This window comes from Rhamphochromis sp. 'chilingali' (assembly GCF_963969265.1).
Source record: "Rhamphochromis sp. 'chilingali' genome assembly, chromosome: 3".
Taxonomy (NCBI): Eukaryota; Metazoa; Chordata; class Actinopteri; order Cichliformes; family Cichlidae; genus Rhamphochromis; species Rhamphochromis sp. 'chilingali'.
Window position 1 is genome coordinate 2,398,439 of NC_137931.1, and position 17,747 is coordinate 2,416,185.

The 17,747-nt window shown below is 42.1% G+C and overlaps 1 protein-coding gene across 5 annotated transcripts in view; it reads right to left on the reverse strand.

Moving 5' to 3' along the window:
• Window positions 1-1,105: 1,105 nt before the first annotated feature.
• Window positions 1,106-17,747, reverse strand: part of dmd (dystrophin) — a 308,778-nt gene continuing 292,136 nt past the window's right edge. For 3 of the 5 annotated variants that reach the window (XM_080877233.1, XM_080877230.1, XM_080877234.1), the window contains 6 exons: window positions 15,089-15,154; window positions 11,978-12,136; window positions 10,937-11,180; window positions 6,119-6,233; window positions 5,794-5,883; window positions 1,106-1,721 (listed from right to left, as the gene is read on the reverse strand). In XM_080877233.1, the coding sequence (XP_080733359.1) occupies window positions 1,603-1,721; window positions 5,794-5,883; window positions 6,119-6,233; window positions 10,937-11,180; window positions 11,978-12,136; window positions 15,089-15,154 (793 nt within the window). In that variant the 3' untranslated portion in view covers window positions 1,106-1,602. Of the gene's footprint in view, window positions 1,722-5,464; window positions 5,491-5,793; window positions 5,884-6,118; window positions 6,234-10,936; window positions 11,181-11,977; window positions 12,137-15,088; window positions 15,155-17,747 lie in introns of all 5 variants that reach the window. The other 2 variants (XM_080877232.1, XM_080877231.1) reach the window with 2 other exon arrangements.

Sequence of the window (17,747 nt, forward strand, 5' to 3'; positions counted from 1 at the left end):
CTGGGCATCCTCTGCACACGGCCATAAACAATCAGAAGAGTCTGTTCAGTGACAGGTTGCTTCTCCCCAAGACAAGAACTAACAGACTTAAAAACTCCTTTGTCCCACACGCCATCAGACTGTTTAACTCCTCTCTGGAGGGGAGAGGGAGGGGAAACAGGAGGACAAAGGAGGGGGGAACAACTAAGCTGTAGTGCCTCTTCACCTCACTGTACAATACCTTGTGCAATACTTTTTGTAAATAGTCAACAGTGCAATAGACTCAATACTTGAAATGTGCAATTCACTTGTATTTTTATTTTTATTCCTATTTATTCTATTTATCCCCTTCGTATATTTTATTTATATTGTCTCTGTATTTATATATATGTGTGTGTGTATAACTCTGTAACTTCTGTCGGTGCTGTGCTTTTTTGGAAATCGAATTTCCCAGAGGAACCCACCCGAGGGATTAATAAAGTTCTATCTTATCTTATCTCGCAGCTTTGTTGATGTGCTAGTTGGATTCCAAACAGATACCTTTGATTTGGAAGAGTTTCACACTCAGTGCCCTCCAAACATACAGAGCGACCTGCTGTGGCAGGGAGCAGCCTGCAGGAGCTGCTTGGCAACGTGATTCTGCAAAACTTTGTCAAATGACAGTCATTCTGCTTGATTAAGTACAAATTTGTTCATTCTTTCTTTCTTTCTTTTATTTTTAAATGAAGGAATGATTGCAGCTGACGAGGAAAGAGTCTTCTACTTTCATCTACAGCGTATGGCATAATATTTGAAAAATTGAAAATGAGATAAGGGAGCAGTTTTCTTAAATCTTAGCTTTTCTTTTTTTAGGCTTTGCAGCAGATTAAACCATAAGAAATGTTGTGGCTCTAAAGCAAAGGCTGGCTTCAGAAGCCATGTTTAAGACAAATACACACTTTATAGCAGCTGCTATAATGTATTAAGTGTTTATTTAACTGCTATCATGCTAAATGATTAAATGACTTGCAAATTGATTTTTCCTTTTATTGACCTCTTCCATTGCTTCTCAACCTTTTGGAAAAAGGATTGCAATATGAAATTTAGGCACCACCACATACACGACCAAACACGTGTCCATACAGTCTTGCAGACACTCTACTTTAAAGATCCAATAGGTCTGCATTACTTTGACAGTGTATGTTTTACAAAGACATGTTTTCTCTTACAAAGCACCCTTATTATTTCAGTCATTCATTTTGATACAAATATGTCGTTCCCCCAGTTACAAAGAGATGGCAAATATATGACCATGCTTCTTCGTATCTCGACCCCAGCCCAGAGCCCCATTGTTGTTTTGTACAATTGCATAGAAGTTAAAAAACAAAAACAAAACCCCAAAACAGCCTCTCTTCATAATAAAACAACTTTAGGACATTTTAAGAAACTACTGAAATCTACATGTACTTTTTTGATGAGACCTTGCTGGAACTTTAATCTTTCACAAAAATAAATGTTATATATATATTCTCTTTGTAAACTGTTTCCAATCCAGTTGTTTTGACTAGAAAAGCATGCGATAGGTAGGAAAGTAGGGAGGGATGGAGGAGAGGGGGGAGTTGGGGCTGAAGATTAAAGGCAGGATCAGAAGTGCAGGGCCTCGTGCTGTTTGGTGCTCCGTTCGTCCGTCATCACACTGACCAGTGACTCCATGGCACGGCCCAGATCGTCAGCCATGTGAAACAAACTGCCAATGCTGGGACCTGAGGGGAGGAAGAACACACTTATGGAAGATTTCACCTAAACCCCGCTTGCACAAGAATTTTAGCATATCTGCACATGAAAAACGTTTTCTTTGTGCTATGATTTTCATTTTTTTGTGAACTTTTCACATATTTATGAAATAATGAGGGCTCAAAATGTTGAAAACATTTAAAGCTCTGTTAAGACCTGCAGCATATCAAAGTTACAGCCAATATCACAATGTAAACACTAAACTCTGTATAATTCAGCAAAGAAGGGATAGAAGCAGAGTCGTGTGACTAAACGGGAGCTGGCAGAAATACGTTTCTGCGTTGTTTCCTGGCATGACCTTGTTCAATCAATTTTTCACCTCAAAATTCTGCACACAAATAATATAATATATAATATAATATAATATTATGACAAAGTGAAAAAAGTTTGAAATTCTTGCATGTAAATAACACGTACAAAAATATTCACAGCTTTTCCTATGACACTCAAAAATGCGCTCAGGAAACTAGTTGGGTCCTTGATGATAACTTGCACCAGTGCGGTCTGGACCTTTTCCTGTTGGAAAATGAACCTTTGCCCCAGTTCAAGATGACAACAGTGGCTTCAGGACCACTCTGTGAACGTTTTTGAGTCACTAACCCAGCCAGAGCCCAGACTTTGGTTCAAGTCTGGGCTCTGGCTCCAAACTCTGAAGAGATCTGAAAATGTCTGTGTACTAATGCTCCCCATTCAAACAGTTGGAGCCTGAGCCCATCATACTTAAAAAGCCTGTAATTGCTTGAAGTGGTGCTTCAACACTTACAGTTTTCACCTTGTCATTATGGGCTATTGTGTGTGAATTTTGAGATGAAAAATGAATTTAATCCATTTTGGAACAAGGCTGTAACCTGACAAAATGTGGAACATTTATGTTGCTAGCTCCTGAATTTATGAGGTTACGAGAGGTCGAAAAAAAAGGATGAATTAAATCGTACAAATTTTTGAACCCGTTTATTAAGTGTACTAAATATACAGCTCAATGCACCAACTTTAATGATCTCATCTGAAAATGGAGAGGCATGTGTCTGAAAAACACATCTGAACAGGTGCATGTTTGAAAACAAACTAACTGATAAGCGATACAGCACATTTTTAAAGCTCCCATGACCTCCACAGAGGCACTGAGGCCACCACACTGGAAACTCAATCAGATTCTAAACCCACAAGTTTCAGTTCTTAAACAAATCAATTAACAAACTGAAGCTGCTAAAAGGCTGCAACAAAGCAGTAACAGTCACAGTGTCATCTTGTATATGCAGCCATTACGTAAACACATAGCACCGACTTTACATTGGAGCACTAATTCCACTGCCTATCGTGAAAACAGGCGCCATGGTGCAGGCTGGACTGGGACACGCACTGGGACAGCCACTTGCACTTGGCACGTGTTCCTGTGCTGCCATGATTAGTACATTTTCTACTCTCGTGCAGAACTTAAGAGGGTTTTATGCTCATGTCTCATTCAAAAAAGCACTTTTTTTTTCTATGCTTATGATTAACAGTCACAGCTCACACTCAGTGCTATTAACACATCAGTTGTGGTGCTTGGTACCCAATCATGGAGGGTGGGGATAATGACATCTCACCAATGACCTAATGTCCTGGCTCCACCTTGCTGTAGCATTTGTTTTGTACCTCGTCGATCTCTAGTTGTGATAGTAGTTACTTCTTCCAGATGTTGGAACAAAGCTACTAGTTGTTTCACCAGAAGTGTAAATGTTGGATTTCCAAGACTCCATAGATCCCATATCCTCTTCATGTATCTCTGTCGCTGGAATTACTTGTTAGTAGCATTCAAAAAGCCCCATATTCTCATTCAGTTCAATTACATTTTATGTACAGCGCCAATTCACAACAACAGTCGCCTCAAGGCGCTTTATATTGTAAGGTAGACCCTACAACAATACATATGGACCCAACAATCATATGACCCCCTTAAGCACTCTGGTGACAGAGAGAAGGAAAAACTCCCTCCAGCAGGAACAGGCTCAGGGAGGGGCGGGGCCATCTGCCGCAACCGGTTGGGGTGAGGGGAGAAAGACAGAAGACATTCCTTGTCTACTGTGCCTTCTTGTTCCAGTAGCCAGTGTGTCCTGGTTCTGTCACACCTGACACGGTATTTTTCGGACCATAAGGCGCACTGTCGATGAACGGGTCTGTTCACATAAATAAGGCTCACCGGATTATCAGGCGCATTAGCGAAACAAAACAGTCAGATAAATCAAACTTTATTAAACTCATTCTTCTTGCTTCCTCCACTTCTGTACCATTGATTCATTAATGTTAAATTCTCTGGCAGCTGCTCTATTCCCCTGTTGTTGCAGTATATTAATGACTAACCTTCTATTGTGGATGGATTATCTCAGTTATTTTCCTGACTGACGTTTGGTCCGTTTACAGCATCCTGCCATGCGATTGCATTTGTCTCTAACCATCGGGAACCTTCACGTTAACTTTTATCGAGTGGAAAAAAGTTAGCGTTCATCCTCCAGCTTCGCTGTGTTTATGCTATGCTAACATAGCTGTGTCGCTACGATCACGTAGCACATCATTATATAGCAGCTAGCCCAACTTCAGTAACCCTACAAACGTCACTGCTGTTTAGTTTCCTGTCTTCATTTATGTTGGAAGTGATAGCAGAGCTGTACGTTTTAATTGTTCAGAAATCTCTCAGTCAGAACATGCTATATCATGTTTAGGTGGAAACTAGCGAGCTAACTTCCTGCTAACTGGTAACTCCGTTAAATTTAATAAACTCTGTTTTCATGGATGCCTGCATGTACAACTTAATTGTTACACCTGGTAACGCAGCAACGCTGATCATTTTATTAAAGATGAAAGAATTTAGACAGTTTTGTAACTCTCAGTGATGCCGAGTGTTCGTTTGGCTTTGGGACATGAAACAGACGGAGTTTAGGACCCAGATTCCTCCGTGAGGCTCTTGACTACGGTAGCCGTAATGCTCCAACAATCCATCCAGCGGTGCGGCTTCGTAGCTTAGCAAAGTCGTACTAAAACATTTTGACAGATTTCTGAGTGCCGTGCACATAAAATCGGTTCCAGGTCAGTAAGCACAACCAGAATTCATACATAAGGAGCACTGCTGATTTTTGAGAAAATGAAAGGATTTTAAGTGCGCCTTATAGTGCAGAAAATACAGACCCTGACTACATACTGGTCAGAAGTTGAACCCCAGAGCCTAAGCAACAGTAGCTTCCTGTTGGCGGTGCATCAGCAGCCCTGACAGCTAAGATGTTGGTTAATTCGACATTTTGCTGCAGTTTTCTTTTTCTCTGTTCTACAAGGCGCGTGAGTGCACAGCGAAGGTAGAGAAAGGGCTGGTTGTACTCATTAGTTCATTTTCATTGTCAGTGCTTGTAGGGCCAGTGGCCCAGTATGCCAGATTACCAGTCCAGCACTGCTGTGGTGCGACAGAAAAGGGGGGAAGGAAATGAAAGCAAAAGAGGATAGATATTTACATTTTCCCACAGCATCACTGCACCATGTCATCTCCACTCTGCCATAATATGCCCAAATTTCCGAATAATTTCTTCAGCTGTTAGACTTCTATTAAGAGCTCGGCTCTGTTCCAGATGATATTTAAACCATAATTTTTTAGGGCAAAAAGTGTTGCAAACATGGTACTGATACAGCAGTAACAGAAGCGTGCAACAGTAGAGTGGGGAAGGAAAGAGGAAGGTAAGCCACTAACCTCTCATGGGTGTGCCTTTCTCCCTTCTAGCTCATGTAAAAAGGAGGAAAGAAAGAAAAGACAAGAAAGAAGGTAAAATCATCTTGTGTTGGTAACAGAGAGGAAGAAAGACGCTTGAAGGTGACACCGAAATGATGAATTACAGCTATGATAAAGTTTGATATAAGTATGTAATTGAAAGGAACTCTTCAACAAAGCAGAAGAGTGTTTGAAACCCATAACCTGAGCACTACATCAACCACAGCATAGTTATTCATATAAATGAGATGCTCAGTTTAGTTTCAGTAAAAGGAGGCATCTTGCTGCAGAAGAGGTGAATTATTTCATACCCTGACTTTGAGGGAAAGAGTTGTTGAGCTGTTCCATCACTTCCTCCAGCCCAGCTGCATCTTGGGATGGGCTGGACAGCTCATCATCACCTGAAACAGAAAAGAAACAAAGCGTTTAAGGATAGTTGGACGAGTACTGACCCGAACACACGTACGCACACACACAGCATGAAACACACATGCAAGTCTTTAGCGTGTGTGTTGTCTCATGTAAACCGATGTCCAAGGTACATCTACAGGTACTAGAAATCTATTTATATCGTCTATGCGTCACAAAGGGTGGATGCAAATTAAAGAATATAAATGGATGTGTGGGTGTTTTTACCCATTGTATCAGTAGTTTGGCTGGCAGCCACACGCAGCAGAGGGAGAGAGGAGTCGGAACGCTGAGAGGAGGTGGATGGCGAGGACAGAGCTGTGCCGTTTACCTTGGAATCCGTCTGAGGCACACATGACATAAGGACAGCATCTTTTATTTGCTGTTTGTACACTGTTGTGCAGAGCTTAGAGTCAGTCATAAATACAGATACATTTACAGTATAAAATAACGTGCAAGTTGAGGTAACGTAGGTTTTTTTCTATAAAGAGATAAAGATTAAAAAAACCCCAATATGTCGAGTACAACACAAACAAAACAAGAAACTGGCAGTAATACGACAGAGCAGAGACGCGTGCACCCTGCTTATTCTCAGCTCTTTGCTCACTGATGAAAATCAGAGACCATCAGTATCTTGTGCTACTTGGAATTGACGCCCAGCTTAAGAGCATTTTATCATCAGTAGATATTGAAGAATAGTCTAAACTCACTTGATCAAATCCAGTAAAGTTTAACTGTCTTTTACCTTGTTAGGTAGTATTCCTAAACATCTTAGGGAATACTACCTAACAAGGACTAACAATAGGCTAGCATACATGTGTGGGCCTTAGTTTTTCCAAATACAAACAATAAGAAATATTCAGAAACACCTTCACCTGCTGAGGGTTTCCATCAAGAAAATGGTGATTAGATCCAAGCAAGTAAAGAAGAAATAAAAACAGAGTGGAAGAAGAGTGGACCAAGGAGAAGAGTGAGCTTCAGAAGCAGAGAAAAGAAGAAACCACACCAGAGTTTACTGAACTTCAAAGGAAAGCTGGAGACTAAGTCAGCTGACCAGAAGGGAACAGATGGGTTAACATCTATTGCGTTCAACTTCGTGTCTTTGCAATTCAGCGCAACAACGTGATTGGATGTCTCAGTGGGTGTGGCCAGATGCCTCTCAGAAGATGTGACGCCCAGAAACAGAGGGAGGGTAGAAAGACCAGATATAAAAGTTAGGTGAAGAAGAAAAAAGTTTTTTCCCTTCATCTACTGCGAGATGAAAAGATCAGGCATAAGATGTTCAGTTAAAATATTCCAGCAGAGATGCCAGAAGGATTATCCGCTCCCCAAACTGTGAACCTGCAGATTGGGTTTGTGTTTTTTGGCTTTTTCGCTGCTCATTTTTGCCGTGTTAGAGTATGGAATCAAGAAGATTTGCATTTCCACTTGGAAATATAGAGATATGCCAAATATCCTTGGGCAAGATACTGTGTGAATGTGAGACAGAAAGCGCTTTCAGAATTGAATTAAAAAACAGGAGCTCACTGTATGGAAAAAATTAGCAGACATCCAAAAGTTAGAGATTGTCCTTTTGTCTCAACATCTCACTCATCCTACTTAAGACTTTTTATGTTTAATAAGGATATTATGCAGTATAGAGATACAAGCTCATGAAGAATTAGGACATTAGATGTCTCTGAACATAGTCCAATTTATATGGATTTGAAAATTCAAAACAACAATAAATTTTCATCCATCCATTCGCTTCCGCTTCTCCTTTTCAGGGTCGCGGGGGGTGCTGGAGCCTATCCCAGCGGTCATAGGGCCAGAGGCGGGGTACACCCTGGACTGGTCGCCAGTCTGTCGCAGGGCCAACACACAGGGACAGACAACCATTCATGCTCACATTCATTCCTCCATGGACAATTTGGATTACTCAATTAACCTATCCCCACAAGCTGCATGTCTTTGGACGGTGGGAGGAAGCTGGAGTACCCGGAGGGAACCCACGCAAACACGGGGAGAACATGCAAACTCCACACAGAAAGACCACGGCCTGATGGTGGAACTGAACTCAGGACCTTCTTGCTGTGAGGCAACAGTGCTAACCACCGTGCCACCGTGCTGGAAACTTTAAATTTACTGAAAGGATCGATCCTTTTAATGGTCTTCTTGGACTTGGCAACCCTATCCCTAACCCCTAACCCTATTTCTTTGTGCTAAAAGGAGAGCGCCACAGAATATCCAGTGGTTCTATTGATTTATCTGATCATGCTCCTCTTTCAAGCATTGTTCAAACTGGTGAGAACCCAAACAAAAAAAAAAAAACGCATATAAAAGGAAGGCAGAACAATCAAGATTAATAGAGCTTAAAACGCAGCGCAAGGAAGGAAAGAACCAAACCCTGATTACAAAACATAAATACACTATACTCACAGGAAATGGTAAAACGATGGTATTCACAAAACAAAAAGTTTATGAATCAGGCCATAAATCAGTCAAACTATTAGCAAGAAAACCTCAATAAACAGCAAGTAGACAATACGATATACAAGATAAGAGATCCAAAGTCAAAAACTGTACAGTATCCCCTCAGGTAAAGAGTTTGGGTCTCAGAATGATTGATTTTAATTTATTTTATTCATTTGCCCCCAGAAAGCCATCAGCTGGATGAATGTCTAAAATGCAGGAGTCCATGTTTGCTAAACAACATTTAGACAAGCCTGTGAAATACTGCGAGAACACAGTCTGGTCAGACCGAAACTGAACCGTTTGGATGACAGACACCATTCCAAAAAACACAAACACAAAGATTAATAGTTTTCAGAAACTGGAACAGTATAGAGATAATGGTCTGTAAATGTCTGCGATTCTCTTGCTAACATGTCCTGCTACTGATGTCCCTTCGCCTGGCGTGCTTGAATAATTGCCAGAGGTCGAAAGACATCCATACCACAGCGTTCTGACACACGCAGATGTCGCACACTCTCACCGGCTTGTTCAGATCAAACTTGATGAGCACTTGTGGCACAGTAGACGCCCACAGTGGCGGCAGCGATGTTTTTATGGGCTCTCTTTGCAAAGCATAACTAGAAGGCAACTGCTTGGATGCAACCTGGTGGCTGAAATATGATACCCTGATTACTCCCAGGTGAGCCCCGCCCCTCACAACAGCACAGGCTTGCGTTTGCCTTCACATAGGCCAGGAGTAGAACTGTGTTCCCTCTGCTGTCAGCTTTGTCCAGAGGATATTCAGGCATACGCTGGAGTAGAGCAGGGCGATATGGCCAAAAATATTTATCACGATATATATTTGAAAATTTGCGATAATGATATAACTGACGATATAATTGATGCGAGACAAAATACAACTCCACAACATTACTAGCGCAAAAAGACAACCTTCCATTTATTTTCACTTAAACAAGAAGCTGGTTTTTATGTACATTAAAGCTTTATAAAAATTTAACAGTGCAAATGCAAATTCCTTGCTGAAAGTTTAACCAAAAGGCATTTCCAGTAGAAATGGGCTGACATATCCTGAGCATAACCATGTATAATATCCACTGAAGTTAAAAAGAGGTGCTTTGCAACATTAAACTGCAGTGTGCAGTACGTATTTTTCGGACCATAAGGTGCACGGGATTATAAGGCACATTAAGCGAAACAAAGCAGTCAGATAAATCAAACTTTATTAAACTCATTCTTCTTGCTTCCTCCACTTCTGTACCATTGATTCATTAATGTTGAATTCTCTGGCAGCTGCTCTATTCCCATGTTGCTGCAGTATATTAATGACTAACCTCGTATTGTGGATGGATTATCTCAGTTGTTCTCCTGACTGAAGTTTGGTCCGTTTACAGCATCCTGCCATGCGATTGCATTTGTCTCTAACCATGAAGAACCTTCACGTTAACTTTTATAAGTGGAAAAGTGTTAGTGTTCGTCCTCCAGCTTCACTGTTTATGTTATGCTAACATAGCTGTGTCGCTAGCGATCACGTAGCACATCATTGTATACCAGCTAGCCCAACTTCAGTAACCCTACAAACGTCACTGCTGTTTAGTTTTCTGTCTTCATTTATGTTGGAAGTGATAGCAGAGCTGTACGTTTGATTTTTTTCAGAAATCTCTCAGTCAGAACATGCTATATCATGCTTAGGTAACTAGCGAAACTAGCGAGCTAACTTCCGCTAGCTTCCTGCTAGCTTCTAACTCCGTTAAATGTAATACATTTTGTTTTCATGGATGCCTGGAAGTTAAACTTCATAGTTACACCTGGTAAAGCAGCAATGCTGATCGTTTTATTAAAGATGAAAGAATTTAGACAGTTTTTAACTCTAAGTGATGCTGCAGTGTTCGTTTGACCTGAAGCATACGGAGTTTAGGACCCAGATTACTCCCAGATTTAAGGGCATCTTAGTCCGACAAATACGACAATAACGACGGCCGCTTGCATGTTCTGCAAAAAAATGTGCTTTGTTGTGTATCTGACGGACAAACACCAAACCAGTTCCACATCACTGAAGTTGCACCATTTTTACAAACCAATTCTGGTTCATCTGTTTCACTCAACAATCGGCCATGTGCGTATGAAAACAAAGGCACTGCGCATGCGCGTTTTACTCCCATTCTATCGCGATATTTCATTTTCCTATCGTTGCCTAACATTATACCGGTATTACCGTGAACGGTATAATATGGCCCAGCCCTACGCTGGAGGAACAACTCAAAAATGGCAGCAGCATTTTCTTTGCCTTTATGGCACATAATGCGGTGGTGACTGACTGCCGAGTTCGACAGTCTCAGCATCAATGTTGGACTCTGTGAGAAGGACTCTGACATTGTGAAGGCAACCCTGCATCACAGCCAGATGCAGAGCATTATTTCCATACTCGTCCTACACACCCGACCATTTCCTTGACTTCCTTTTTATCCACTGGAACGTAAACTTGGGCCGACCCAGAACCCAACACCACTGGGTAGAGAATGGTAACACAGAAATGTGGAACTTGGAGTGTGGTTAAAGTAAAATCAGGATGCGTGAACTGGAGTGTGTGCATACCTGCTCCAGGAGCTGTCTCAGTCTGTGAAGCTGGGACTCCAGCTGTTTGTTGTGGTCCTCCAGTATCTGCATCCGGGCCTCTAGACGGCCTTTATGTTGCCGTAGCAACTTAGCCTCAGCGATAAGCTCAGCATCACGTGTGCACTGTGGTGACACTGGTAGCATCTCCGGGGGCGATGGCAGTGGGGAAAGACCCTTTCTGTCGTGTGTCTTCTTCAGACGGTCGTACTCTGCTTGCAGTTTCCTGCACAGATGAACAGAAATGAGGTCACTTCCTACTACAAGCTCTGGTAGTGGGCCAGGAACAGATGGATTCGAATGAGGGCAGTGAACCTTTCAACCAGATTATTTAACACAATCCTGAAGAGTAAGACGAAGCCTGAGCAATGGAAAAGGAAGCAATTTCAAGAACAAGGGTGATGTGCAGAGCTATAGTAGGTACAGAGGATGAGTTGATGAGCCATACCATGAAGCTATGGGAACGATTTGTTAAAGCTAGCGAGGTGAAGGCAGAAGCAAAAGAACAAGACTTCTTATTTTTATTTTAATAAAAATAAGATGTATCACAATCTTATTATAAATGAAGCCACACTTGTGTCTGCTGTGGAAAAGGAATAAATGAGTATGATGTGGGCATCGCATTTTACAGACTGTCCTTTCAACCGACAGAAGACTTGAATCATTTCTTAGTGTTCATGAATGATTTAAAGTTGTGCCATCATTGTATAATTGGTCATATTTACATTACGTATGACTTATGGCGCGTTAGTTCAGTTTAAATAAAGTTAAAGAGACAGGATGATGATTCAGGCAGCAAAGGTTAAGTTTTGGAGCAAAGCAAAAAGAAAAAACCCAAGAAACAGTTCTTAATGCTCGTCAGGGACAGTTACTTGTTGTTTTGTCCCCTGACTAGATCTGGATTTTCTAGTCAACCCTTGTGGTCAAATCTAAAGTCCGTTAAATGTGTCATGTGACCGCTTTCAGATTCAAAGCTGAGTTGTGTAGACTGGAGTGTGAGGCACAGTAACAGGATCCACTGACCTGTTCTCCTGCTCCAGGTCATTAAGGACCCTCTCCAGCTCTCCCTTCTCCTCTGTCTCCATGGAGATGAGGATCTGGGCGGGGCTGCGGGGCTGGCTGAGAGGAGAGCCTTGGTTCAGAGACTGGCAGTAGTGCTGGATCAACATGTGCTCGTCATCGCTGCAGACACACACACGTCAAACATACCCACCAATGATGCACACACATAGCAACAGAGATGCCAGTGCACGTACACACAGACACACACACACACGGAAAATGAAGGAAAAAGAAAAGCAATTGAATGAAAGAGCAGCAGCTAAACACAACAGCACCACAAAAGAAAGAAACATGAAGCGCATGGAGACAGAGAGAGGGCCAGAGCGATCTCCTGTCAGGAACACTGGACTGGTCACACGCTGCCAGCTCTGAGCAATGAGTTCTGTGGCCTGAAGATTCAGGAGCATTTAAATAGGTCAGGTTTTTAGCTATGGCGCTCACTGCACTGCTACCATGAATATTATGGGATATGTGCTTCACCTTCAACATGACTGCTGATTTGAAAGTGAAATCCACTTCGGGTAAAGTGGACTCTCAGCTGTCTTTAAACTTTTTATTCATGGACCACACCTCATCAACCAAACTCCATATTGCACTTTATGTGGATGTGAAGCCCGAAGCCGTTTTTGAACTTAGCCTTAGTTCAATTTCCATGTGTGCTGGACTACTTTTAAATGTTGGTGTTTGTCAAGGAACTAACAGGGCTGCAACTTTTTTTTTGAAAGTGGTTAAAGCCCACTTTCAAAGGTAAGAACACTACTAGAACAAGACTATTGTTCCATTATTGTTACAACAGGTAAGGTAAAGACGCACAAAAGGAACAATAAGTTATCCTATACTGAGTAGTCCTTAGCTTTAAATCTGGTACCAGGTAAAACCACCTAACTTCTCTTCTTCTGCCTGTCCTGTCTTCCATACATCTTCATCTCCAAGTGAAATCATCTCACATCCTTTTCTTTATTCTCCCTGGAAATCTGGACTTCTAGCTAGCAACACACTCTGTGCCAAACTCTTTATTTCCTGATGTCTGTTAAACTAATAGAAATGATCTAAAGGTTTAACAGACTTTACTGCCTTTATGCTCGAGTGCAGCATTCGTTCCGCCCCTCTTTAACCCCCCGAGTATAAACACTAACTGATGCCACTGAACCAAAAGTAAAAATGCAAATGTGGGGAGTAAAAGCCAAAAGCTGTCAGAAAAATAAATACTCAAGAAAAGTACAGAAATCTGAAAATTCTATTCAAATACAGTAACAAAATATTTGTACTTTGTAACTTCCCACCTCTGCTTAGTTACCTTTAAAAATGGCTGGTTTCCCCCCCCCACCCCACACACACACACACACACCCACCCACACACACACACACACACACACACACACACACACCAGCTTTAATGCTACAGGTGATCTGTGATCTGATTCTAAGCTTTATGCTAAACAGGTGTGAGGGTGTTTAATACTGTGCCTCTGTGTCAATATAGTTATAGCAGTATCAGTTATTCAGAAAGAATAACCACAATCAACACAACATCATTTATCTGTTGTTTCTCACCCTTTTGCTACCTCCAAACTTAAACATAGCCTCATGAGCCCCTGTGGTTGTGTAATTGAATAGCACAGCAAAAAGTGCTTGTGTGAATGTACAAGTTGTGTAAAGCACTTTGAGTTCTCAGATCAAGTAGAAAAGTGCTTTATAAGTCTTCATTATGACCCTGCCTCTTTGATTTCACTGTACGTGTGTTTGTATTTGGAAGAAAGAGGAACCTGTAGCCCAGCGGTCCCCGACCCCCGGGCCACGGTCTGCTAGTCGTTTGGTACCAGGCTGTGAGAGTCGAGGCTCGGGTGTGAAATTTATCGTTTTCAGGGTTTTAATCGTTAACTCGGTTCCCCCGGGTCTTTTCCCGTGTTGTAGTTTGTGCATCTTATTTTGAAAGACATTTTTACATGTTACCATAGCGACCACAGAGCATTAAGGGGCAGAGAGGAGGATGTTACTCTCAGTGTTGTTGGTGCATTTCTAGAGGACGCTGCTAATAAAGTTACACAGTTACACAGTGAATTCACGTTTATTATTATATTTACAAAATACCAGTTTCTGTCTCGGTCGTATAGTTTTATTTTGGTGCGATCGTGCGCCACGCCTTAAAGGCCGTGAAAATATCTTCTGACATTAAACTGTCCGTGACACAAAGGCACCGCTGCTGTAGCTGATGCCATCCTGGTGCCATTGACCTCTTTCAGGACTTGTTTGGCTGAATATTATAACACTATGTGCTGGATCTATATTTCCTGAGGTGGCTACTGTCACCACATATTGGGGCAACTGACCATTTAAGATTTTGCGTTTAGCTTTCTCATTAAAATGTAGCCACTTTTGAATATTCAGTCCTGCCAATCAGAGCAGAGAAAGTAACCACTACAAGTTTTGTCGTTGCTGTGAGGACTTTGAAAACATACAAACTTTTACTGATGTATTAATGCATAAACATGCTCCTGTCATACTTGGACATTTAAGAGTGTGGGTATGTTTATGTCTTGTGTAGAGGTTGTGGAGGTAGGGCACAGTTTACTGCTAGAACAGTAAGTTAATAAAACGTAAACAGAAATGGAAAAGAGTAATGATTAAGCACGCCAAGGCCTTCATTTTGACTGCAAGGCAGCCAACGTGGACGGACCGTCTGCTCCTCTCTCTGTGCCTTGCTGTTTATTTTGTTTAAATAAGTAAATTTGTTTAGACTCAAGTCTAGAAAGTTGTTGGGATGATGCTGTTTTTGGTAAGAAATCTGACGGGACTGTGAAGGAGAAAGAATCATGATAACAGACAAAAACATTATATCCCTCAGGACAACATGATCATCGAACCCACCAACTGCACTACAGCTACGTTTGTGTGGCTGTGATGATGCACACGAGAATAACACCTGGATCCAGGAAACTCAGCACAGTCACTGACATATACAAAAACCAGCCAATGGAAACAAAGAAGACAGAGCCAGTTCACAGACATCAAGGCAGTAAGTGAGTGAGAAGGGTTTGGCAGAACAAGACACAGACAAAAAGCGGTTCTCACATGCTCTCATTGGGTGAGATACTGTCAGTGAGATAAGAGCCATTACGATTCTCCATTTCTGCTAACCTGCAGAGGGGGAAGAAACAGAACAGTCAGTCCCCAAACCAAATGGTTGAACAATTAGCAGATGAGAAGGACACACAATGCTAAACCTTTCATGTCACTGAGAGTTTTCAGAGTACTCAAGAACATTTAGTTCGACAGGGAAAAACTCATTTTACTGGGAAACTGGTTTAAAATATAAAATATCATTGTTTTTCCCCAGTGTTTGCCATATGTTGTCATTATTTTGTCCTTTGCAGATGAATGTTAGACGCTACAGGGAATTAATGGCAGAGCCCAGCAGATTTCAGCATATCACATGGGAAAAGCTTCAGCCATGCCAAGCTAAGCATTTACTGCAAGGACCTTCTGTTTCCAACGTACAGACCACTTCATACAAAAGTATTAACAGAAATGTTCAGAATGAACAACAACATATTCCTAAGGATAGTGCTGCCTTAAAGACTTTCACCCAAGCTCATTGCAGAGAAATAAAAGCCAAACGTCCCAAAGAAAGACCCTCCTCTGGCATAGTAACCATGTTACGTGTGACATGTGATGAACGTTTTGATCAACTGGGACTGGACACGAGTAGAAGAAGTCATTTCTTGAAACTTTCATTAATAGATTAAATAGACACATTTGTAACATTGACACTGACATTCCATTCTTCCCCCTCCTCTCCTCTCCGGACGGACTGTGACAGACTGACGACTAAGGCTGGTGTTGTTACAATTAACAGATAACCTCATGGCTTGGGAACCATCAGCTCACTAAAGGCTTAACCATGTTATTTCTGCACCCTACCACCAGCTTTAATCAGCTGCTGGATGTTTTCTGTGCCGATCTGGGCCTAACAGGCTGAAAGCGCTGGGCTGAAGGGTTTGTTTGTGTTAGCCTAAAGCAACAGTGAGACGTGTCAGAACCCTGGCAGAGATCAAATACTTAGCCTTGGCTTAACGTTTGGCTCACACCAGAGGAAAGCCAACAGCTCCCGACTGACTAAAATGCAACTGACCAGCTGCCTGATTGAGTCATTGTTTAATTTAACTTCTTCTAGTCCCTCAGCAGTGGGTTAGTGGGAGCAGTTAGCTGCAAACTAAATTAACATGTAAGCAATAAGTTCTAACTGACTATATTAATGGCCTTTGCCCAGAGTCCAGTACTGGAGAGTATTACATGGATATAATATTAGTTTATGGAGATGTAGATTTAGTTTGTACTTCAGTCAGATTCAGTCTTGATCGTGAGCTTAGTTAGACCATGACTAACTGAAAACAACTTGAGCATACTTGGCATTAAAAGCACAAAGACTCCGGGCTGTAAGGACTGTTCGCAGAACTTAAATACAAAGTCATTATTGTATGAAATTGACACGTCTTTGAAAAGGAGACGTGTTTGGTGACTACATCAGTGAAAAGTCATCACTCTTCAGGTCCAGGTCGATGAGAAGGTGACACATTTAGGACCTAAAGAAGGCAGCAGGTTTCAGGTGTAAATCACTGAGCATCTGCTCGTGGGACGTGCAGAATGTACGTGGAGCCAACAGGTATGTGAAGGTACCTTACATCAGAAAGAGAGAAAGCTCCAGCAATCCCACAATCCAGTGAGGACAGGAAAAACTGTCCTCTGTGACTAAATGTCTGCATGAGCACAGTGGGGGAGGGGCACAGAAAATGCTTTGCTTTAGCATTTTTCCCCAAAATAATAATTTCAAGTCACATGAGTCAAAATGACTGTTCTGCAGAGAACATCACGCTGCCCGTAACATCGTTCATGCTTGGGTTTGTGGTGGATCAGTGATGGTCTGCGGAGGCCGATCCATGGAGGGACAATGAACCTCTACAGCACCGTGACTGCCCTTAGGCATCGGATCGAAAACCTCGGACCCATTATCAGATCCTATCCTGGTGCAGGTGGTCCTGGGTTCGTTCCCAGTGCGTGACAACGCCTGGCCTCATGTAGTGTGCAGGTACTTCCTGTAGGATGAAAGGGTCCACACCACTGACTGCCCCTCGCCTGTCCTAAATCCAGTGGAACAGCTCTGGGACACTATGTTTCGGTTTCATTCGTGCAGGAAAATCAGTAACGCCTTGGACCAGATCTGGGAGGAGATCACCCAGGACACCGTCTGTTCTCTGATTATAGTGGCACACGGGGGGCTTACAGACTACTCTTCCACATTCTGAACGGCTGCACTGAAATATCGGCACAATGGACGAGCCTGTTGCATCGTTCGTTCACTCGATTTTTGGGGTGTCTTTCAATTCAGCCCTCTGTAGGTCGATCGTTTTTCCTTTACATTAAAATATATGGCATCCTTTATTTGCTAACACATTAACCAGTCCTTTTTAGTATAGATATCCAGCATAAGCAGTGTATCAGAAAGATAACCAGAGTAAAGACAGAGCAGCATGATTTCATTTGTAAAGGGAAAAAAGCTGCCCAGCTGCTTGGCCTCATGTGAAAAAATAGATGCCCTCCCTCGTTGAATCATTGGGGGGTCCAGACCCAGGTCAGCTGCATTCAAACGAGACCCCTCAACTACAACTTGCACTAATCTATACAGTTTGGTAGAATGAAAAACTTAATTGGCCGTATTACAGTTTGCAGTGCA